Raw genomic sequence first — 24,544 nt, 5'->3', positions numbered from 1 at the left:
TTTTTTTTCTTTGTGAAATGTGTGGGCTGTAGCCGCACCTGCATCCTCAAAGCAGCAGCGACAAGCGTGCGTCTGTCTGTTAAAGGGTGATGTAACCCTCAAAGTGCGCTCCACAAACAATAAAAAAATTCTTTTTTTTTTCTTTGTGAATTGTGTGGGCTGTAGCCGCACTTGCATCCTCAAAGCAGCAGCGACAAGCGTGCGTCTGTCTGTTAAAGGGTGTTGTAACCCTCAAAGTGCTCCAAAAAATAAAAAACAATTTTTTTTATGTTTGTGACTTGTGTGCGATGTAGCCGCACGTGCACCAACACAGTAGCAGCGCCAAGCGTGCGCCTGTGTCATAAGTCAAGGGCCGGTTTGGACATCTGGTCCGGACTGAAGGACGTGCCAACAATTTCTGACAAGTCTACTGTCACTGCATATGATACTGTCCTCAAAGCAGCAGCGACAAGCGTGCATCTGTCTGTTAAAGGGTGGTGTAACCCTCAAAATGCGCTCCACAAACAATTAAAGAATTCTTCTTTTTTTTCCTGTCTTTGTGAATTGTGTGGGCTGTAGCCGCACCTGCATCCTCAAAGCAGCAGCGACAAGCGTGCGTCTGTCTGTTAAAGGATTACATCGGTGACAGCATCCAAGTAGGCATATCAGACAGTCCGTATATGTACTGGCAGGAAAAAGAGGCAATTTGGAGGCCCCTGTACAAACTGGCTCTATTTTACCTGAGTTGCCCCCCCTCCAGTGTGCACTTCGAAAGAGTGTTTAGTGCAGCCGGGAACCTTGTCAGCAAAAGGCGTAGGAGGTTGCTTCCACAAAATGTGGAAAAGATGATGTTCATAAAAATGAATTATCAACTTTTCCAGGGAGACCAGCCTCCAGAACGTACAGAGGGACCTGTGGTGGTGGATTCCAGCGGGGACGAATTAATACTCTGTGAGGATGAGGATGTACACAACACTGAAGAGGGTGAGGAATCGGTGAATGAGGAGGATGAGGACGACATCTTGCCTCCGTAGAGCCAGTTTGTGCAGGGCCAGATTAATTGCCAGCTTTTTTTGTGGTGGCCCAAACGAACCAATAATTTCAGCCACAGTCGTGTGGAAGACCCTGGCGCTGAAATGATTGGTTTGTTACAGTGTGCATGTCCTGTTTATACAACATAAGGGTGGGTGGGAGGGCCCAAGGACAATTCCATCTTGCACCTCTTTTTTTTCTTTGCATTATGTACTGTTTGGGGCCTAGTTTTTCAAACTGCCATCCTGTCTGCCACTGCAGTGTCACTTCTAGATGGGCCACGTGTTTGTGCTGCCCACTCGTGTCGCTTAGCATAGTCATCCATCTACCTCGGTGCAACCTTTTGGACATAAAAACACTATTTTGAGGTGTGAGGTGTTCAGAATAAACTGGAAATGAGTGGAAATTAAGGTTTTTGAGGTTAATAATAGCATAGGAGCAGAAAAATCAACACATTCTGTGATTTTAACTGTTTTTATGCTTTTTAAAAAAAAAATACAGATCCAAAACACAAAACCCAGAACCCAAAACACCGAAGGGTGGTTTTGGCAAAACCAGATCCAAAACACGAAGAAAGATCCAGATCCAAAACCAAAACACGAAAAGTGGCCGGTGCACACCCCTAGTTTATATGTGAAACACCCTAACACCTGTATTAGGATGAGAATTAGAGATAGGGTATAGCCATATGCTGACAGTAGAGAAAAGAAACACAGACAGGCAGCGCTAGCACAAGTCACATACAATGCAGGAATATCTGCAAAATGGCACTATTATTCAACTACCCAGATTCAGTGTCTGGGAGGAAATAGCTCGACATACGCTGACCTTTGAGGAGAGGTATGCAGGGGGACCGGACCACGCGTTATCCTGGGAGATTGCGACTGTACCATGAGAAAATGGCCGCCGAAGATCTCAGAGGGGGTGTGTCCGTAGGAGGAGACAGTTCAGGGAAGCCAGACCTCAGTGGAATGGTGCGCTGAACTGAGGGGAGGAGCCGCATAAACGGGGAAGCTGTCTCCCCTGGCCAGTTATTAACCCCTGGGACGCTGGTTTTCCCGCTTCCAAATGTCCCTGGTGGTCCAGTGGATCGCGATGGCTGGGGCCTGCGTCCACACCCAGCCACCTCCGGTCTGTCTCCTGAGACCGGAGGTATTGACTGCCAAACGCACCTTACCTGTCCTGATATCCGGTTGCAGTCTGGGTCCTCTACGGGGGCCATGGCTAGCGCTGACCCCCAGAGTGCCCACCGAGATCCCAAGATCGGTACTGGGGTTGCGGCCCGGAGGGATGGCGGAGCAGCAGCACAGACATCCCACGAACAGTCTGCTACTGCGCACTCTGTCTTGAAGTTAAATAAAGTAAAATAAAACAAAAGAAGCTTTAGGGGCTGTTAATCAGCCCCCCTGCGATATAGTGACCCGACTCCGGCCGGGCACCAACGAAACTGAGGTGCCTCTGGCTTGGGGTATAGGGAGAGTGGACCCGTGCATCCTAGGAGCTAAAGCTTTAACTGCGTGGTGCCCAGATTGGTTCCCATCACCTACACCCCAAGGTCTCCCTGTGGAGCCTATGGACCCTGAAGAAATTTATATATATATATATATAATTTTTTTGAAGAGGCTGAGGGGCCTATTCATGATGCTACATTATCAGGGTCCAAACGGACCCCGATAATTAACATTCAAACTCGCCGCGGAATCCGGAGCAATTCATCATTGCTCCAGCGCGGTGACAGCTGATGCAAAATCAGCTGTCCCCGCGTGCAGCTTCACTGCTCCTTTTCGGTGCAGTGAATCTTTTCACTGCTCCATTCGTGAAGGGAATGCGCATGCATGACCTACAGGTCACGCATACGCACAAGAGCCCCGACGTACGGTGGAAGGAGCCAGACAGGAGCGGATGGATCCACAAGCGGGAGATGGCGAATGCTACCGCACTCAAGCACCGAAAATATAGTATTTTCGGAGTTTGATGAAGTCTGTCCCCATACTAGTGTATGGGGATAGCAGGCCATTCCGCAAAAGGAAGGTAAGCAGGAGATATCTGTGATATCTCCTAATTTTTACAATTGCAGGTAAAAATGTTCATTTCCACCTGCTTTTGTGAAAATTAAATGATAATGAACATGCCCCATCTAACTTTGCGCTGTACACATTTTTTATACTATGTGTACAGGAACCTGTAAGCAAATAACGCCCCACCACTAGCATACAGTCTATACGACTGACCGCCCCGGGGCCCGGGCCGAGGTGAGCACGGAGGTCACAACAAGCACGCAGCTCTATTGTGGCTGTGTTTCCATTGGCCAGGCTGCAATGACAATACAGAGCGATTTCCATTGGCTGGAGGCGGTGACAGCTCCTTTGCTATTGGCCGCGGCGCTGACGCTGCCCTCCTCCTTCCGCTTGCTGCGGCTGTGGCTGCTTGTGCTGATGCCCTTGGTGTGAGTGTGCGCGGCTGCTGCTAATGACCATGGAAGAGGGAGACGGGCTGCGGCAGCGGAGGCCTATCCGTCCCCAGGTCATCACCGATGAGACCTTAGTGCAGGAAACGGAGAGCACCAGGTGAGGGGACACACGAGCAGGCAGCAGTGTGCCAGTGTCTGGGTGTACCAGCGCCAGCAGAGCTCTTCACTGCACATGGCTATTGGTAACACTATACAGAGCAGTATGTTGTTTCTGGTCACAATGAATGGATGCTGGTTATTCACAGGACAGGCCCTGCACGGCTCTGGGTGATCAGTGATTTTATGAAATATATATATATATATATATATATATATATATATATATATATATATATATATATACATCTTTGAAATGTGTGTTTACTGTGATGACTCCTCCCTGGGTTGTTACCAGACTCCTGCAGTTACAGGCTGACACATAAAGGGTGTACATTAAGGTACCATTTATATGTTTTTTATGTCCTAATACAACATGAGAATGCATAAACTGATTACTAATGATGACATAAGCTGCATTGCTTGGGTTCCAAACCTCACATTACAGTGTGCTGTACAGCCAAAACGTAACTTATTGTTGACCGGCATCTCGGCGGTCAGAATACTGACGCCGACATCCCGATAGGGATAAAATACTAAAACTTGTAGGTTAGTATTCTAGCCCTGCCCCTCTCCTAACCTTCCCTCTCCTGTGTCTGACCCTAACATAACCCCCTAGTGCCTAAACCTAACCCTCCCCCTTAGTGCGTAAACCCTAATGCTAACCCTCCCCTTAACCCCGCTACTTGGCTTCGGAATTCCGGCGGTCGGGATATTGACCGCATCCCTGAAAGAATTAATTGAGGGACAGGGGTGTTTAAATTGTGGATAAAAGGCTCAGGTAACTAATAGTAAATGAAGTGGGAAGTTCTGGTACAGCGTATGGTGGACCAGGCAGAAGGGGGACACATTGAAGGGTCTGCAGTTTGTGTTTATATGGCTGTCATGTACAAATCTTCTAGCAGACGTGTGTTGTAATCTATTATGTGTGGAAATAGTATGTTCTGTGTTTTAGCAGTGCAATAGTAGACGTCATGCTGGCAATAACAGTTTATGACAAAGAATTTTGCAACAAGTAGGGAAGAGTCACCATGATCCATATGTACTTTGCTACACCTAAATTACCACATCCAAAATAGTTTTACTGCATTTTTCTATGCAGGGATTTTGCATTTGAAACTGAATATTGGACACTTATTAATGCAGATGCTGAAATATAATAAGATAACTGGAATGAAAAAGAGGAATTAATGTATAGTGTAAAAGGGTCACAATATTTTTATTAATGGCTTTGTGTACCATCTCTATTTATTATGCTGTCCCTAGAAAACATTACCTGCAACCTTTCCACCTCTCTTCTTGTGCTATTTATACTGTTGCCCACTTTAGTCCTTCATTTAGTTATCATTGCTCTTTCACATGGAACACTAAAGGGTTCATTTAAGTGCAGGTTTACAAAAGTAGAGGTGCTGTCCATATGAATTAGATTCTGGCTAACATTTATCTTGTACATTCTAAAAAATGATAGCTGGGCTTTGATTGGTTGCTGTGGGCAACCCCTCCACATTAGGAAATCCGCACTTTCAGTTAATTTTGCCTTAAGTCTTTCCATGAATCTTTGTACCCAATGCCTTTACTGTTTATTGCCAGCAGTGTCGGAGCAGGACTCTCAGTCACCCTGTGCCAGCCCCGCCCCCGACCAAATGACATCACGCAAGGGTGCCGGGCCGCCTGTAGGTGAAAATGTAGAGCTGCCCGATCATTCCGGGCGGCTCTACACACTGCAGGGTGCTAAAGCAGTGCTGCCGGGTGTCTTTGCAGAGGCAGTGGGGCAGCAATGGTGCCGCCCCAGGGCCCTGTCCCCTGGGTGACGGCACCTCCTGTACATTCCTCCCCAGATCCCTGATTGCCAAGGAAATGGATCAAGCCTGGGTAAACTATTATTCTGTTTACCATGGTTGTCCGTCTTTAATAGCCCATAAGAAAAAACAATCCATGGGAATATATAATTGGCAGGAACTGATTCTAATGCTTCCTGGCCAATGCACTGGGAAAAAGGGGTCTGTTAGGTTTCAGCATATTTTTTAATTCCTCATACCATCAGGTATGTGTCCAGGTATACAAAGTAGTTTGCAATTCCCACATTCTACGGGAGACACGAGCATAGGGATCAATTCAATTAAGTTCGAGCTGGGTCCTGTGAGCCACTTTCAACGCAAATTTGTACAGCGAATTCCATTTGCATTTCAATGTCAAACTCTCATTGGATTTTCCCAGGAAATTCATGTGTTTCTACTTCAGGGTCCATAGGGTATCCACAGGATACCTTGGGGTATAGGTGTGACGTCAGTCGCAGGGCACCAAAGAGTTAAGCTTTCAGCCTCCCAGGATGCACTAGGTCCCCCTCCTATACCCCGCCCCCGAGCCAAGGCACCTCAGTTTAGTTTGGTGCCCGGCCGGAGTCGGGTGCACCTGTTGGAGTGGGGGCTAGAAGAGCCCCTGAAGCTTATTCTTCATGCAGCTGTGGCTGCACAACTGGATGAACAGCATGGACAGTCAGTCCTGACGTCCATGCTGTCTTCCCTACACCCCGCCGGTACCAGAACGCCGGTACTGATCCGGGGATGCTGGTGGGCGTCTGGGGTCACAGCTAGCGGTGACCCCAGATGCTCCGGACCATGGCCGGATTCAAGGGGGACAGAGGTAAGCAGCGGGGTCCCGCGGTGGGTCCCCGCTGATCACATGGTCCTAAGTCCCCAGGCAGGGGGCTCCCTGGGGACTGGCTGCAGCGTGGAGCCAGGCGACCAACCTGCGCTTCCACTGCCCCCTGGGACAGCGGACCGCAGCAGAGCGGTAGCGCTGCGGCGTCCCAGGGGTTAAATGCATGCCAGGGGAGCGCGCCTTCCCTGTCTCACAGCCGGCGCCTCCCCCGCTGCACACAGCCCTCTCTGCATGCTGCCGACTGGTCCTGTGGCAGCGCTCCTCCCCCAGGCCAGCCTCCTCTCTGCTCCTCGGCGGCCATCTTCTCCAGAACGCATGGTGAACGCTGCTGGAAGCGCTGGAAGGAAGCATCGTGGTCTGGGTCCCCCCGCATACCTCTCCTCCGCTGTGGTCAGGTCTGTGTATGCAGCGCTGTGTCCTACCAGGCCCTGTGTCTGTGTAGTTGAGTGATCAGCGCTGTTAGTGCAGGAATTGTTATTTTTCTGCATTGTATGTGACTGTGCTAGCGCTGCTGCCTGTAATCTTTTCTTCTCTAAACTGTCAGCTTTATTACTGTCCCTGTTCTTTCTGCTAAAGCCCTTGCGGTGCGGTGCTGCAGGGTGGTCTCTCGCCTATTTAATACTTAATTGGTGAGAGAGGTCACATACGTGGTGCCATCATGTCTGAAAGTGATTTTCCCCTCCGGCTACAGTGTACCACGTGCAAAGTACCGTTAGCAGAGGGGGAGGGTAGCGCGGAGGGCCTTTGCCAGCAGTGTTTGTCCATGGCGCGGCCTATTACGGTTACAGCACCGGTACAGGAGCCGCCCTGGGCTTGTTTCGCTCAGGCGTTAACAGCTTTAGTGGGCCAGTTAGCTCCGCAGCCCGCGTTTACTCCGATGGGTTTGTCCCAGCAGTCTGTGGTGTCGTCACCCATGCAGGGGTTCCCACGACAATTGGTGGTACCCCACAGTCTCCCTATTTCCCCGCTCCCGGGTTCTCAGGAGCCAGCGTGGGTTAACTCCCTGACGAGTTCTGTACAGCACTTGTCGGATGTGTTGCAAGGGGAGTCTGTGATGCGGTCTCATAAAAGGCCGGTGGCGTCTCTGTCCGCTCCTTATGAGGATGACGAAGGGACGTCTGATGATGGGGAGATTCTAGATCCTTACGATCAGGAACCTCTCCATACTAAGGACGCTGATGCTAAGTCCAAAGTATATATTCCTGGACTTATTCGGGCGGTCCGCACAGCCTTGGTGATTGAGGACGAAGTTCCCCCAGCGGCTAAATCTAAGTATGCCTTTTTCAAAGATGTGAAGGGCGATGCCACAGTCTTTCCTCTTTCGGGTCAGTTGGTGGACCATTTAGAGGAGGCGTGGAAACAACCTGGCAAAAGATACCAGCCGCAGAGACGCCTGGCGGTGGCTTATCCGTTCGCGGATAATTATTTTGCGAAGTGGGAATCCCCTCCACAGGTGGATTCTCACGTGACCCGTCTTGTCCGTAGTGCCACATTGCCGATGCCATCCATGTCCTCCCTTAAGGATGCTACGGACCGCAAGGTAGAAATCTGCCTGAAGTCCGCTTATTCCCTTGCAGGGGGGGCAGCACGGCCGGCTATGGCCATTTGCTGGGTTGCCAGAGCGATGGAGCGCTGGGCGGATTCATTAGAGGCTTCTTTTGAATCCGACTGTCCGGCCGATCAGGCGGAGTTGATTGGCAATCTCCGTGATTCGGCCACCTACATCAACGAGGCGGCTCTAGACATTAGTACTCTTGTGTCTAGAATTTCTTCAGCAGCGGTAGCTGCTCGTCGCACCTTGTGGCTGCGATCCTGGAAGGCGGACGCAGATTCCAAGAAAGGTCTGGAAGCGTTGCCGTTTACCGGAGAAGTTCTCTTCGGTCCGGATCTGGATAAGATTGTGGCCACGCTGGCGGCAGCCAAATCTGCCTGTCTCCCGTCGGCCGCTGCTCCTTCTGGTTCGGGACCATCGTCCTTTCGGTCATCTAGGGCCCAGGGCAGGCCCAAACCACAGTCGTTTCCTCGACAGGCTGGCCCTAAGAAATCGGTCAAGCCCCGGAAGCAGGCATGGAGTACCAGACGTCCGGCCCCCAAGCCAGATGACAAGCCTGCGGCCTGACGGTCCGGGCCTCCCTTTGGGGGATCCCAGGGTGGGAGGCCGCCTGCTACAGTTCGCCCAGTGTTGGTCGACCACTACGACAGACACTTGGGTTCTGGAGGTGGTTTCCCACGGATACGCCCTCTCCTTCCGGCACAGACCCCCGGCTCGCTTCTTCACCACGGGTCTCCCATCAGACCGGAACAAGGCTACGGAGCTGCGGAAGGTATTGCACACTATGCTCCAGGCTGGAGTTATAGTGGCGGTTCCATTCTCCCAGAGGGGCCAGGGTTTCTATTCAAATCTATTTTTGGTACAGAAACCCAATGGGTCATATCGTCCGATTCTCAACCTCAAAGCACTCAACAAGTCTTTGCGGGTCCCGAAGTTTCGGATGGAGACCCTACGGTCCATCATTCTGGCGCTGGAACCTGGGGACTACTTGGTGTCATTGGACATACAGGACGCTTACCTGCATGTCCCTATTCTTTGGCGCCATCAACAGTTCCTCAGGTTTGCAATCAGCAGCGACCACTTCCAGTTTCGGGCGTTACCTTTTGGCCTGGCAACAGCACCACGTGTTTTCACCAAGGTGATGGCGGTCATGGCGGCTTCTCTGCGGCTGCAGGGAGTCCGCATGTTGCCGTATTTGGACGACCTGTTATTGGTGGCAGGATCTCCAGAGCTCCTGTTACGCCACTTGGACCTGACCATTGCACTGCTGCAACGGCACGGCTGGCTAATCAACTGGCAGAAGTCCACTCTAATCCCGTCTCGGAGGATTCTGCATCTTGGAGCCTTATTGGACTCGGGACAGCAAAGGATCTTCGTGACGGAGGACAAGATCTCTGCTTTACAGTCAAGGGTGCGCAGTTGTCTGCACAGCCGCCGGGTGTCCTTACACTCGGCGATGAGGTTACTGGGCTCCATGGTGTCGGTGTTCGACATGGTGGAATACGCCCAGTTTCACTCCAGACCTCTGCAGCACCTGATCCTGTCCAAGTGGAACGGGCTGACTCAGTCTCTGAAGTCCCAGACGATTGTGCTCACCCAGGAGGTTCGCCTGTCCCTTACGTGGTGGTTACAGACGACCCACCTCAACAAGGGACGTCCGTTCTGGGTTCCAAATTGGGTCCTGTTGACAACGGACGCCAGTCTTCGGGGCTGGGGAGCAGTTTCGGGTCCACACTTGTTCCAGGGCAGGTGGACGCCGACAGAAGCGGAGCTTCCAATAAATATCTTGGAACTCCGTGCGGTCTTCAATGCTCTCCAGCAGGCACAGCGGTTTCTCCAGGGTCGCCCGGTGCAGGTCCAGTCGGACAACGCTACCACCGTGGCCTACATAAACAGGCAAGGAGGAACTCGCAGTCGGGCGGCTCTCGTAGAGGTCTCTCGGATCCTGGTTTGGGCGGAGCGCAATCTTCCGGCCATATCAGCGGTCTTCATCCCGGGAGTGCTCAATTGGGAGGCGGACTTTCTAAGTCGCCAGGACGTTCATCCGGGGGAATGGTCCCTGCACCCGGACGTTTTTCAACTACTGGTGGACAGGTGGGGTCTTCCAGAAATCGACCTCATGGCGTCCCGGCACAACAACAAGTTGCCGGTGTACGGGTCTCGCACAAGAGACGAAGGGGCGTCTCTGGTGGATGCTCTGTCCGTCCGGTGGACGTTCCGGTTCGCATACCTGTTCCCTCCGGTCTCCCTTCTTCCACGGGTAATCCGGAAATTCAAACAGGAAGGAGGGACGCTCCTGTTGATAGCTCCCGCGTGGCCCAGACGGCACTGGTTCTCAGACCTTCAGGGTCTGTCCGTGGACATTCCTCTGCGGTTGCCGCTACGACCGGACCTTCTCTCTCAGGGTCCTTGCCTTCACCCGGACCTGACTCGGCTGTCTTTGACGGCGTGGCTGTTGAGACGGCCATGCTGAGGTCCCGGGGGTTTTCCAGCTCGGTGGTGCGGACCATGTTACGAGCTCGGAAACCGTCTTCCGCGAGGATATACCATCGCGTGTGGCATACGTTCTTCCAGTGGTGTCGACCGAGAGGTTATGCACCGCGGGAGTTTCGTCTGTCTCGGATTCTCGCCTTCCTGCAAGCGGGACTAGATCATGGGCTTCGCCTTGCTTCTTTGAAGGTACAGGTTTCGGCCCTATCTGTCTGGTTTCACCGTAGGATTGCTACAATCCCGGATGTGCGCACCTTTATGCAGGGTGTTCTCCGCATTCAGCCGCCCTTTGTTCCACCTGTGGCGCCTTGGGATTTGGCTGTGGTCCTGAGGGCTCTCCAAGGACCGCCGTTTGAACCACTGGGCTCAGTGGATCTTAAATGGCTAACAGCTAAGACTGTTTTCCTTCTGGCCATTGCTTCGGCCAGACGTGTTTCTGAGTTAGGGGCTCTTTCTTGTAGACCCCCTTTCTTGGTTTTTTATGGGAACAGGGCAGTGCTCCGCACTCGGCCCGAGTTTCTTCCCAAAGTTGTTTCCCAGTTTCATATTAACGAGGAAATAGTTGTTCCGGCCTTTAACTCACCGGGTCTTTCCGTGGGTGAGGCCTCTTTGGATGTTGTGCGGGCCTTAAGGACTTATGTTGACCGCACTTCTTCGTTTAGGAAGTCGGACGCTTTGTTTGTCCTCTTTGGCTTCCGTAAAAAGGGTTGGCCTGCTTCAAAGCAAACTTTGGCAGCCTGGATCCGTATGGCTATTTCTGAAGCTTATCTTCATGAAGGCCTACCGGTCCCTCCTTCTCTGAAGGCTCATTCCACTAGGTCTGTGGGTCCTTCGTGGGCAGCTCGACGTGGTGCCTCGGCAGTTCAGATCTGCAAGGCTGCTACGTGGTCTTCTGTCCATACCTTCGTGAGGTATTACAGGTTTGACACCTTCGCCTCTCAGGATGCTTCCTTCGGGCGGCGGATTCTCCTTTCTGCACAGGAGCGTCCCCACCCTTAAAGGATACTGCTTTGGGACATCCCCAAGGTATCCTGTGGATACCCTATGGACCCTGAAGTAGAAAATATGAGATATGGTAAGAACTTACCCTTGTTATCTCTATTTCTACGAAGTTCATAGGGTTCCACAGGACTCCCGCCCTGTCGCACCTGTGCTGCAGATGGGCTTTGCTCTGGTCACCGGTTTTCCGTCTCCCTCTGGTGAGAATGTGATTCTTGTATGTGTCCAGATCTTTGTTCTCTCTCTTCCTTCTCCTCCTCCGGCCTATGGCTTGGTAACTAACTGAGGTGCCTTGGCTCGGGGGCGGGGTATAGGAGGGGGACCTAGTGCATCCTGGGAGGCTGAAAGCTTAACTCTTTGGTGCCCTGCGACTGACGTCACACCTATACCCCAAGGTATCCTGTGGAACCCTATGGACTTCGTAGAAATAGAGATAACAAGGGTAAGTTCTTACCATATCTCATATTTTTTGTGTGCACCGCTGGATAAAACTGTTGGGACACAGGCCCTGATTCAGAGCCGGACGCTCTAACAGAGTGCTCGCTCTGAATCAGGGCCGGCCTTCTTGTTTTTTAGAGCAGCCTCCTGGCCGCTCGCATAGCTGTGGGTGACCACCCACAGCTATAGCGAGCGACCAGGAAGATGGTCGCGATGGTCAAGACCATCGGGCTTGCGACGAGACCCTTGTGGTAGGGTCTCGTTGCCGCAAGCCCCAGAGATATATTTTTATCGTGATCGGCATATCTGTGAAATCCAACATGTTGGATTTCAGCGATCCTGTGGTCCAGGGTTGCAGGATCGCTACATCGTGACGTTCCGTCGCAGATGTATGGGGGCCTTTACATCCAAATGTAAATTAGCCCCAAAGCAGTTAAGGTGCCTACACACTTAGCGATATTTTACACGATTTGCCCGATTCCGATGCATCGTGACAACAAATTATGTAAAATATGTCCAAATCTTGAGTGTACACTCACATCACGAGTCCCCACTCACGATCACAATGCACATCCCCGCAGGTCGTACATCGCCTCTTCAGATCTGCCGTGCTGTAGGGCAGATCTGACAATCTTAGTCACGATGCACTGGAATAGTCAGGGGGCACGATGGATCGTTTGTCACATTGGCCAGTTTTTAACACCAAATCGTGCCCACGACTGCCGGGGAGCTGCTTGGGGGAGTTCAAGGGGAAATCAGACACAATGTTGGATCGTGAGCACATCGCCAAGTGTGTAGGCACCTTTAGTAAGATCTACTTGTTGATGAAATTACACAGATACTTTTTTATGTAGCCATAGGGATCATTGTGCCTTATATCCAATACAGGGAAATTATACTAATTATCCCATTTGAATGTATATATTTCTGAAGTTATTTTTATAAAACCGCTTTATAATGGGGGTAAGGTGCAATCAGGGAGATTGCTAGACTGTTCAGGGAGTCGGGGAGATTGCTACAATTTCAGGGAGTCTCCCTGACAATCAGGGAGAGTTGGCAAGTATGGTTCACTCTCCTATAATAAATATCAAATATATTCTGAGTTTTGTTTCAATTGAAAGCGTTGTGTTGATGAGTCCTGTTATATGTTCTGTGTTCTGCAGCACATACAGTGGGAAGGTGTTCCGTGCTACGTTTACAATCCTAGCCTTGTTACTGCTTCTACCCACTCTGGCAGCAGTTTGTCTCCTGGAGAGTCCGATAGAGCCACAATACCTAAGGTATGTCTGAATATATCCTCTTTTTGATATTCAGTAACTCAGAATTGTGATTTCTTTGTACATTTCATCTTCATGTTTTTACAGTCATATTTATAAAGAAAAATTCCACCCAAGGCATAAACGTTAGCTTTGGCTAAAATATGGTCTATGACTCTTCTGTGCTGCTCTTATCTGATAGGTCCCCAGATGCTCCCAATGGTCCGGCTCTAAGCGATGCTGATCCTGTTGGCCTATTTTGAACGAGCAGCAAATTTGTAGATGCACCTCCCCTGTGAAGTCTCCAAGCAAGTGGAAGGGGCATCGGCCACATCGTTGTCCACTTAAAGGCCAAATGTAATAGTCTGCAATTTGCAGGAGCTGGCCAGATAGTCATTAGATTTAAAGTGCCAATTAGATTAAAGGTAATACCAACCTCGTTTTGCCATTAAACTAATTGCTGATTTAAATCTAATGACTGTAATCGGAATCGCACAAGGCTTTACATTTGACCCCAAGTGCTGCTCCCCACAGAGGATGTGCTATTAACAACTTGTGGCTATCGAGGGTCATTGATCCCTATAACATGCTTTCTTGCTTCACATCTGGTCCCTTTTTTAAAGTAGACACAATTAATGTTCAAACATAAGATGGGAACGTGCAAGAGTGTATTATATAATGATCTATAGTTCTAATGGCAAAGGTTTTTTTTTATCTGTTTTAAGGGGAGATGTATAAAACCTTCTGGGGTGGGTACACATTAGGCAACCCCCCGATGCGACGCCCAATGGTGCAGATGAATGACTATTTGGGCGGACGGTACACACTGCACGATCCGGTGACCGCCTGCCCTATATGTCGTTCACTTGCCAAGTCAGCAGCTGGGTCGCTCCGTTGTCCATGCATACCCGGACGACAGAATGACCCCGACGTCGGGCAGCTGGAGCGCGCATACTGGGTACACACTAGACGATGTGCCCGATATGTCGGCTTGATCCTAGTGTGTACCCGGCGTAAAGATAAAAAGTGGAGAAGTTACCCATAGCAACTACTGAGCTTCTACCAATCATTTGTCTAGCACAGGCTATAAAATGACAGAAGCTGATTGGTTGCTATGGGCAACTTCTCCATTTTTTGTTTGTCTGTTCAGAAGGTTCGATACATCCCCCATAAGTGTTATAAGCTTTCCCCCCTCAATAAAATGTGTGCGCGGGGGCTGGGTTCTAACATTAATTAAGATGTCTGTTTAGGGAGAGGGAAAACACTTGATTATTACAAAAAAAAAATATATATATATCTTGAACTTTAAGTACATTTTCACTTTAATACAGGTCTGTCCTCATTCATCTAGCATTTTCGCACCATGTAGTGCAAGATTCTTAATGCTATTTAAACGCTCCTCATCGGGTACTTTTTCCTGAATTTGCCTCTAATTTGCATCACAGCCACAAACAAAGCCGCTCAGAGTGTACCCGGGACACTAGCTTAGTACTTTTGTCACCAAGGAATTGGTATGTAGTGTTCCCGCTAGGTTGTTTTAGCGGGGCGCGGCGCCCTGCCCTCCTTCTGGAGGGCAAAAAGCACCCTACCCTACAGGAGGAGGGCAAAAAGCGCCCTGCCCTAACAGCCTGCGGGAGCCGTTCTCACCCGCGGGACGCAGTGTCCCGCGGGTGGACAAACATGCGGTGACCCTGTCACCGCCGGAGAATAGACGCCGGGCGCATGCGCCCGGCGTCTATTCTCCCTTTCTGCAGCGCTTGGGGGCTGCCCGGCATGTCAGTAAGCGCCGGGCACGCCCCCAAGTATGACGAAAAGGGGATGCGTCTTATAGACACGCCCCTTTTCATAACCACGCCCCCTTTTCAGACGCGCGCGCGCCTTCGGCGCATGCACAAAATTGCCCTGTCTACCCTGCCCTGCCTGCCGCCGGAGCTAGAGGGAACACTAGGTATGCAATGTGAATCGCATATTAAGCATAATGATACATGGTGTAAGGCACGGTGTGGGCACTCCTATCACAACACTGTCTTTTGTTTTCTTCACCCAGATTGCGATTTAGTCGCACACAGATGTACAAGTAATGCCAGCCCCAGTAGTCAGCATTCCCTTGCATTGTACTATTGTTGCATTATATAGGAGCATATTTAAAGGAAAGATACTTGGCGCGGCTAAGTTGGAAGTCCGTGGCGCCAAATGGGGCTATTTGGTGAGATTTGACCAAAGGTGTAAAGTGGACACGTCTGTAGCCATTGAACACTGAAAATTAATGAATTCATCTTGTGCTGGGCTTTGAAACATGTTTATGGTGACGATTTGAGGAACCAAAGGAGGAGTTTTTTTTTCTTTTTTTTTTCTTTCCTATACTGCAGAGGTTCCCAAACTTTGTCCTCAAGGCATCCTAACAGTCCAAGTTTTAAGGATATTCATGCTTGACCACAGGTGACTTAATTAGTACCTTAGTCAATGTTATTTAACCTCCTGTGCTCAACCATGGATATATCTATACCCTGAACTGCTGGGGTGCCTTGAGGACCGCGTTTGGGAACCTCTGCTCTACTGCCTTGCTAAAGTAGACAGTTTGCTGGGAAACAGGACAAGCTATGTAACAGCCAGCTGTTCCAGCTATATGCAGTAAGAGTTATCCTTGGCACGAGGTATTATGGATATTATTGCACAATGTTAGGTTTGAAGACCTTTGCTCACCTGAACATTCTCCCTGTTATTTACACACACACGCTCTCTCTCGCTGAACGCTAACCACCTTATCTGTGGTTTTTAGTTCTCTCTCCTCAGAAGCTGCCAGGAGAGCTTGGTACAGTAGGAGTAAGCAGATAAAGTCACAGTGGGTGGTGACATTATCGGAGGCATGTCAGCAATTTCATTTTCTACATCAGGGTCCATAGGGTATCCACAGGATACCTTGGGGGTATAGGTGATGACGTCAGGCATCGGGCACCATAGAGTTTAAGTTTTCAGCCTCCCAGGATGCACTAGGGTCCCCCTCCTATACCCCGCCCCCGAGCCAAAGCATCTCAGTTTCGTTTGGTGCCCGGCCGGAGTCGGATGCACCTGTTTAGAGGGGGGCTAAGGATAGCCCCTGAAGTTTTCTTCAAAGCAGCTGTGGCTGCACATCTGGAAGTACAGCATGGACAGTCAGTGCTGACGTCCATGCTGTCTTCCCTACACCCCCGCCGGTACCAGAACGCCGGTACTGATCCGGGGATGCTGGTAAGCATCTGGGGTCACAGCTAGCGGTGACCCCAGATGTTTGAGACCATGGCCGGATTCAAGGGGGCAGCAGGTAAGCAGCGGGGTCCCGCGGTGGGACCCTGCTGAAACACGGTCCAGAGTCCCCAGGCAGGGGGCTCCCTGGGGACTGGCTGCAGCGTGGAGCCAGGTAACTAACCTGCGCTTCCACTACCCCCCTGGGACAGCGGACCGCGGCTGAGCGGTAGCGCTGCGGCATCCCAGGGGTTAATTGCATGCCAGGGGAGCACGCCTTCCCTGTAACACAGCCGGCGCCTCCCCCGCTGCACACAGCCCTCTCTGCTCTAGCTGACTGGTCCTGTGGCAGCGCTCCTCCCCCAGGCCAGCCTCCTCTCTGCTCCTCGGTGGCCATCTTTTGCTGGAAGCATGGTGAGCGCTGCTGGACGCTGAAGATCGGTGGCATTGCGGTCTGGGTCCCCCGGCATACCTCTCCTCCGTTGGTTCAGGTCTGTGTATGCAGCGCTGTGTGCTACCAGGCTTTGTGTCTGTGTGGTTGATAATCAGCGCTGATAGTGCAGGGAATTGATTTCTTTGCATTGTATGTGACTTCTGCTAGCGTCTGCTGCCTGTACTTTGACTTTCTACTGCCAGCCATTTCACTGTCCCTGATCTTTTTCTGCTAAAGCCCTTACGCTGCGGTGATTGCATCGTGGTCTCACACTATACTAACAAGTATCAGTGAGAGGGGTCACATACTTACCATCATGTCTGAGAGGGACATTCCTCTCCAGCTTATGTGTACTACGTGTAAGGTACCAATAGCGGAGGGGGAGGGTAACGCGGAGGGGCTATGTCGGCAGTGTTATTTATTGGCGCGGCCAATTACTGTCACGTACAGGAGCCGTCCTGGGCTTGTTTCGCCAAAGTGCTTACAACCCTCGTGGGCCAGTTAGCTCTGCAGCCTGCGTTCTCACAGATGGGATTGTCTGTGCAGTCAGTGGTTCGTCACCCATGCAGGGTTTCCCGAGACAATTGATGGTACCACACAGTCTCCCTATTTCCCCTCCCCAGGTCTCTCAGGAGCCTGCGTGGGTTAATTTACTGACAAGTTCTGTACAGCACTTGTCGGACATGTTACAAGGGGAGTCTGTGTTGAGGCCACATAAGAGGCCAGGAACCTCCCCGTACTAAAGAGTCGGACGCTAGGTCCAAGGTTTATATTCCTGGACTTATTCGGGCAGTCCGCACAGCTTTAGTGATTGAGGATGAAGTTCCTCCGGTGTCCAAATCTAAATATGCCTTTTTTAAGGATATTAAGGGTGACGCCACAGTGTTTCCTCTTTCGGGTCAGTTAGTAGACCATTTAGAGGAGACGTGGAAACATCCTGGCAAATGGTATCAGCCTCAGAGACGCTTGGCGGTGGCTTATCCGTTTGCGGATAATTATTTTTCTAAGTGGGAATCCCCTCCACAGGTGGATTCTCATGTGACACGCCTAGACCGAAGTGCCACATTGCCCATGCCCTCCATGTCTTCCTTGAAGGATGCTACGGACCGCAAGGTGGAGATCTGCCTAAAGTCTGTTTATTCCCTTGCGGGGGTGAGGGCAGCTAGGCCGGCTATGGCCATTTGTTGGGTAGCCAGGGCTATGGAGCGCTGGGCTGATAGTTTGGAGGCGTCTTTTGATTCCGACTGTTCGGCTGAACAGACCGAGTTGATAGGCAATCTCCGGGATTCGGCCACTTATATCAATGAAGCGGCCTTGGATATTAGTACCCTGGCGTCTCGGATTTCTTCGGCAGCTGTAGCTGCTCGTCGCACCTTATGGTTGCGATCTTGGAAGGCGGACGCTGATTCCAAGAAGGGCTTGGAAGCGTTGCCTTTTAATGGAGAAGTCCTATTTGGTCCGGATCTGGACAAAATCGTAGCCACGCTGGCGGCAGCCAAATCTGCTTGTCTTCCGTCTGCTGCGGTTTCTTCCAGTTCAGGTACGTCGTCCTTTCGGCCTTACAGGGCCCAGGGTAGGCCTAAGACACAGTCTTTTCCCAGACAGGCTGGCCCCAAAAAATCGTCCAAGCCCCGTAAGCAGGCCTGGAGTACCAGACGTCCGGCCCCTAAGCCAGATGACAAGCCTGCGGCCTCACGGTCCGGGCTTCCCTTTGGGGGATCCCAAAGTGGGAGGCCGTCTGCTGCAGTTAGCCCAGTGTTGGTCGGTTACCACGACAGACACTTGGGTTCACGTGGTGGTTTCTCACGGGTACGCCCTCTCCTTTCGGCACAGGCTCCCGTCCCGATTCTTCACCACGGGTCTTCCATCAGACCGGAACAAAGCCATGGAACTGCGGAAGGTTTTGCACACTATGCTCCAGGCTGGAGTTATAGTGCCTGTTCCATTCTCTCAGAGGGGCCAGGGTTTCTATTCCAATCTGTTTTTGGTGCAGAAACCCAATGGGTCGTATCGTCCGATCCTCAACCTCAAAGCACTCAACAGGTCTTTGCGGGTGCCGAGGTTTCGGATGGAGACCCTACGGTCCATCATTCTGGTGCTGGAACCTGGGGATTACATGGTGTCGTTGGACATACAGGACGCTTACCTGCATGTCCCTATTCTTTTACGCCATCAACAGTTCCTCAGGTTTGCAATCCGCAACGATCACTTTCAGTTCCGGGCGTTACCTTTTGGGCTGGCGACAGCACCACGTGTATTCACCAAGGTGATGGCGGTCATGGCGGCTTCCCTGCGGCTGCAGGGAGTCCGCATGTTCCCGTACTTGGACGACCTTCTGTTGGTGGCAGGATCTCCAGATCTCTTTCTACGCCACTTAGATCTGACCATTGCGGTACTGCAACGGCACGGCTGGTTGATAAACTGGCAGAAGTCCACCCTGATCCCGTCTCAGAGGATTCTGCACCTCGGAGCCTTATTGGATTCCGGACAGCAATGGATCTTTGTGACGGGGGGAAAAGATCTCTGCCTTGCAGTTGAGGGTGCACAATTGTCTGCAGAATCGCCGTGTGTCTCTGCACTCGGCGATGAGGTTACTGGGCTCCATGGTGTCAGTATTCGACATGGTGGAATATGCCCAGTTTCACTCCAGACCTCTGCAGCAATTGATACTGTCCAAATGGAATGGACTGCCTCAGAGTCTAAAATCCCAGACGATAGTGCTCACTCCGGAGGTTCGCCTGTCCCTAGCCTGGTGGTTGCAGACGACCCATCTCAACAAGGGTCGTCCATTCTGGGTGGCGACTTGGGTCCTGTTGACAACGGACGGCAGTCTTCGGGGCTGGGGAGCAGTCACTGGTCCACACTTGTTCCATGGCAGGTGGACTCGGGCGGAAGCAGAGCTTCCAATAAACATCTTGGAGCTCCGTGCAGTTTTCAATGCTCTCCAGCAGGCACATCGGGTTCTCCAAGGTCATCCCGTGCAGGTCCAGTCAGACAACGCCACCACCGTGGCCTACATAAATCGGCAGGGAGGAACCCAAAGTCGGGCGGCTCTCGTAGAGGTGTCCCGAATCCTGGTTTGGGCGGAGCGCAATCTCCCGGCCATATCAGCAGTATTCATCCCGGGAGTCCTAAACTGGGAGGCGGACTTTCTCAGTCTCCAGGACGTTCATCCGGGGGAATGGTCTCTGCACCAGGACGTCTTCCAACTTCTGGTGGACAGGTGGGGTCTTCCAGATGGCGTCACGGCACAACAACAAGTTGCCGGTGTACGGGTCTCGTACAAGAGACGAAAAGGCGTCTCTGGTGGATGCTCTGTCCGTCCGGTGGACGTTCCGGTTTGCTTATCTGTTTCCTCCGTTTTCCCTTCTTCCACGGGTAATCCGGATATTCAAACAGGAAGGAGGGACGCTCCTGTTGATAGCTCCCGCATGGCTCCGGAGGCACTGGTTCTCAGACCTCCAGGGACTGTCCGTGGACATTCCTCTGCGATTGTCTTCACCCGGACCTGACTCGGCTGTCTTTGACGGCGTGGCTGTTGAGACGGCCATGTTAAGGTCCAGGGGGTTTTCCAGCTCTGTAGTGCAAACAATGCTAAGGGCTCGGAAACCATCCTCTGCAAGGATATACCATCGTGTGTGGCATACGTTCTTCCAGTGGTGTCGGCCGAGAGGTTATGCTCCTCGGGAGTTCCGTCTGTCTAGAGTGTTAGCTTTCCTACAGGCGGGACTGGAACATGGGCTTCGCCTTGCGTCTCTGAAGGTGCAGGTGTCTGCCCTGTCTGTCTGGTTCCATCGTAGGATTGCTACAATCCCTGATGTGCGCACCTTTATGCAAGGTGTTCTCAGAATTCAGCCACCTTTTGTTCCACCGGTGGCGCTTTGGGATTTAGCTGTGGTCCTGAGGGCTCTCCAGGGACCGCCGTTTGAACCACTGGGCTCAGTGGACCTCAAATGGCTGACAGCTAAAACAATTTTACCTTCTGGCCATTGCTTCGGCCAGACGTGTTTCTGACTTGGGGGCTCTCTCCTGTAGACCCCCTTTTCTGATTTTTCATAGGAACAGGGCGGTGCTACGCACTCGTCCTGGTTTCCTTCCTAAAGTTGTTTCCAGTTTTCACATCAATGAGGAAATCGTTGTGCTGGCTTTTAACTCACCTGATCTTTCAGTGGGTGAGGCCACTTTGGACGTTGTGCGGGCCTTAAGGATATATGTTGACCGCACTTCTTCGTTTAGGAAGTCGGACGCCTTGTTTGTCCTCTATGGCTTCCGTAAAAAGGGTTGGCCTGCTTCAAAGCAGACTTTGGCAGGCTGGATTCGTATGGCCATTTCAGAAGCTTATCTTCATGAAGGCCTTCCGGTTCCTTCCTCTGTGAGGGCTCATTCCACTAGGTCTGTGGGTCCTTCGTGGGCAGCTCGATGTGGTGCCTCTGCAGTCCAGATCTGCAAGGCTGCCACGTGGTCCTCTGTCCATACCTTTGTGAGGTATTACACGTTTGACACCTTTGCCTCTCAGGATGCTTCCTTCGGGCGGCGGATTCTCCTTTCAGCACAGGAGCGTCCCCACCCTTAAAGGATACTGCTTTGGGACATCCCCAGGGTTTCCTGTGGATACCCTATGGACCCTGATGTAGAAAATATGAGATATGGTAAGAACTTACCTTTGTTATCTCTATTTCTACGAAGTCCATAGGGTTCCACAGGACTCCCGCCCTGTCGCACCTGTGCTGTTGATGGGCTTTGCTCTGGTCACCGGTTTTTCCGTCTCCCTCTGGTGAGAATGTGATTCTTATGTGTGTCCAGATCTTTTTTTTTCTCTCTTCCTTATCCTCCTCCGGCCTATGGCTTGGTACGTAACTGAGATGCCTTGGCTCGGGGGCGAGGTATAGGAAGGGGACCCTAGTGCATCCTGGGAGGCTGAAAACTTAACTCTATGGTGCCCGATGCCTTATGTCATCACCTATACCCCCAAGGTATCCTGTGGAACCCTATGGACTTCGTAGAAATAGAGATAACAAAGGTAAGTTTTTACCATATGTCATATTATTTCACCAAAATTACATGTGCCTGCCACAAAGGGCTTGCTGTTGCGTAATGTTTACAAGGGGAGCGGTGTACTTATTGGTAATTGCCTGCATACACACAAGGGGCATACATAAGACATTGCAAAGATTGCTGATTAAAGCGAAAGTCTCCTAACTCAGCATCCATAGCATTCCTGGTAAGGGAGGATAGCATATCTCTCACAATGCACACAGTATTGAGCCATATATTGGCTCTATGAACAATTTGTGTAAAATGTGTTTTGTAACACTACAGGAAGGAGTGGTAGTCTAGGATTGTTCAAGGTCACAATGTAAGAAACTTATAAAAGTCTGTGTTGCTCAACTCTAGTCCTCGCACACCCCTAGCTGGTCATGTTTTGAAGATTTCTGTCTGAGCAGGTAGTATAATTACTAATCCAGCCAAGGAGAGTATGGGGGAAATGTATCAAGCCTCTAAAGCAGTGGTTCCCAAACTTTTTTGTATCCCTAGAATATCCGCATTGTTTTCACGGCACCCCTAAGCCAAAAGTTTGATCTTGAGAAGTTCAGTAAAAAATGTAGTAAAGTGAAAAAAAATTGTGCTTGCCTGTCATCCTTAGGGTCAGTTATGTGGTGGTGGACAGGTTTGCGCTTCTGTTTGTCCGCATATTTACATTATATTGACCATAAATAATTTGATTTGGTGCTGGAACACCAACCTGAGGCACCCCTGCAAGAGTCCCGAGGCACCCCAGGTTGCCACGGCACACAGTTTGGGAACCACTGCTCTAAAGTGTGGAGAAGTTTCCCATCGCAAACCAATCAGCTTCTAGCTAGCATTTATCAAGTGTATACTATAAAATGATGGGTAGGAGCTAATTGATTGCTATGGTCTACTCATTTAATGCAGTAGGTTTTCTAGTTAAAAAATTTTGTGCTACCGTGTTTTTCTGAGACACTATGAGCGTTTTAGTAGAGAACATGAAAAATGGGTAAAAAAAAAATTAATATCCATTTTCAAGTGCAAATTTGGTTGTGAAAACATCCCCTTAGAATCCTGCTGATTCTAAGGGGCAAATTTACTAAAGTGAGAGTTTTCAGAAATGGAGATGTTGCCCATAGCAACCAGTCAGATTCTACATGTAACTAGCAGCTTCTAGAAGATTATAGCTATAATCTGATTGGTTGCTATGGGCAACATCTCCACTTCTAAAAACTCTGACTTTAGTCAATTTACCGCTAAAGGTGACCTAATACTGAAGCAGGTACCACAAAGTATTTATTTGTGGAATGTTTAAAAAAAAATTATTTTGAATTTCAGAAAACCCCTTTTTTTTTTTGCTATTGTGGTTACATTTTATATGATGTGTTTGATGTAGCAAAAGGTCTAATTTTGATTAGAGAAGACATTGCATATTCAGAAAATAGCAAGGTCTAATTTGTGTGAGTACTGTATAGAAAAATACAAATGGCTTCTGGCACCTTTAGCATGTAGGTAGTGATTAAATTATATGTAATGTGTCTCTGGAAACAGCTGTGAAGCACTATGCAGCTACAGTATCTTTTCCTCACCACCATTAGAGGTGCGAAGATTCCGTACAGCAATTATTATTATTATGCTTTATTTATATTGCGCCACAAGTGTTCCGCAGCGCCTTACATAGTACATAGAACTAATAGGTGAACAAGAAACAAGTAACTTACAGTGCAGGACAAGGACACGACTTCTATACATTGCAGAAATAGTGATTAAAGCACTCACAATAAGCTGCCGGGAGTTGGCAGTCACGTGTTAGGTGCCCTAATGGGGAGTAGAGAGTAGAAGAAAATGTAAAGAGAAGCACATGAGGGAAGATGTCCCTGCTAATGAGAGCTTACATTCTAAGGGGAGGGGCAGAAAGACAGGCGTGACACAGAAGGGGAAGATAGGAAGGAAAGAGCATGAGGTGGGTTAGGATGAGAGCTGGAAGGCCTTGATGAAGTAGTGGGTCTTGAGAGCCCGTTTGAAGATTTGTCGAGAGGTGGAAAGTCTGATAGGGAGAGGGAGAGCATTCCAAAGGTAGGGAGCAGCACGGGCAAAATCTCGGATGCGGGAGTGGGAGGAAGTAATCAGTTGGCAAGAGAGGCGGCATGCATTTGTTGAGCAAAGTGGATGGGCGGGAGTGTGAAGGGAGAGAAGGTCAGAAATGTATGTGGGAGAGGATTTGGTGAGGGCTTTGTAGGCGAGCGTAAGAACCTTGAATTGGCATCTGAAGGGGAAGGGGAGCCAGTGTAGGGCTTGAAGGAGAGGGGAAGCAGATGTAGAACGTCTGGAGAGGAAGATGATCCGAGCAGCAGCATTGAGAACCGATTGTAGTGGAGAGAGGTGAGAGACTGGGAGGCCAGCTAGGAGAAGGTTACAGTAGTCCAATCTGGAGATGACCAGTGAGTGGATGATGGTTTTAGTGGCATCCTGGGTGAGGAAGGGTCTAATCCTGGAGATATTTTTTAGGTGAAACGGCAGGACTGCGAGAGGTGCTGAATGTGTGGTTTAAAGGAGAGGGAGGAGTCTAGGATAACTCCAAGACAGTGCACTTTGGGGCTAGAGGAGATAGTTGTGCCATCAATAGATAATGAAATTGTGGGAAGTGATGTAGTGGAAGAGGGTGGGAAGATGATCAGCTAAGTCTTAGACATGTTAAGTCTAAGAAAGCGCTGGGACATCCACGAAGAGACAGCGGAGAGACAGTTGGATATACGGGTAAGGAGCGAGGGGGAGAGCTCAGGGGTGGAAAGGTAAATTTGATTATCATCTGCATAGAGATGATATTGGAGGTCAAAGGAGCTAATGAGATAATGGGGTTGATTTACAGTTGGGAGTAAAACAAAAAGAGCAAGACACTTTACACCTTG

General features: G+C 50.3%; 1 protein-coding gene across 1 annotated transcript in view; it reads left to right on the top strand.

The window, feature by feature from the left end:
• Window positions 1-3,392: 3,392 nt before the first annotated feature.
• Window positions 3,393-24,544, top strand: part of APMAP (adipocyte plasma membrane associated protein) — a 43,016-nt gene continuing 21,864 nt past the window's right edge. Inside the window, exons 1-2 of the mRNA XM_088477358.1 lie at window positions 3,393-3,578; window positions 12,881-12,997. Of these exons, the coding sequence (XP_088333484.1) occupies window positions 3,481-3,578; window positions 12,881-12,997 (215 nt within the window). The 5' untranslated portion in view covers window positions 3,393-3,480. The remainder of the gene's footprint in view (window positions 3,579-12,880; window positions 12,998-24,544) is intronic.

This window comes from Taudactylus pleione, unplaced genomic scaffold, assembly GCF_031769625.1.
Source record: "Taudactylus pleione unplaced genomic scaffold, aTauple2 ptg000201l, whole genome shotgun sequence".
In the NCBI taxonomy this organism is placed as follows: Eukaryota; Metazoa; Chordata; class Amphibia; order Anura; family Myobatrachidae; genus Taudactylus; species Taudactylus pleione.
The sequence above is the reverse complement of the archived record's forward strand: the minus strand, read 5'-3'. Positions and strand labels throughout refer to the sequence as shown.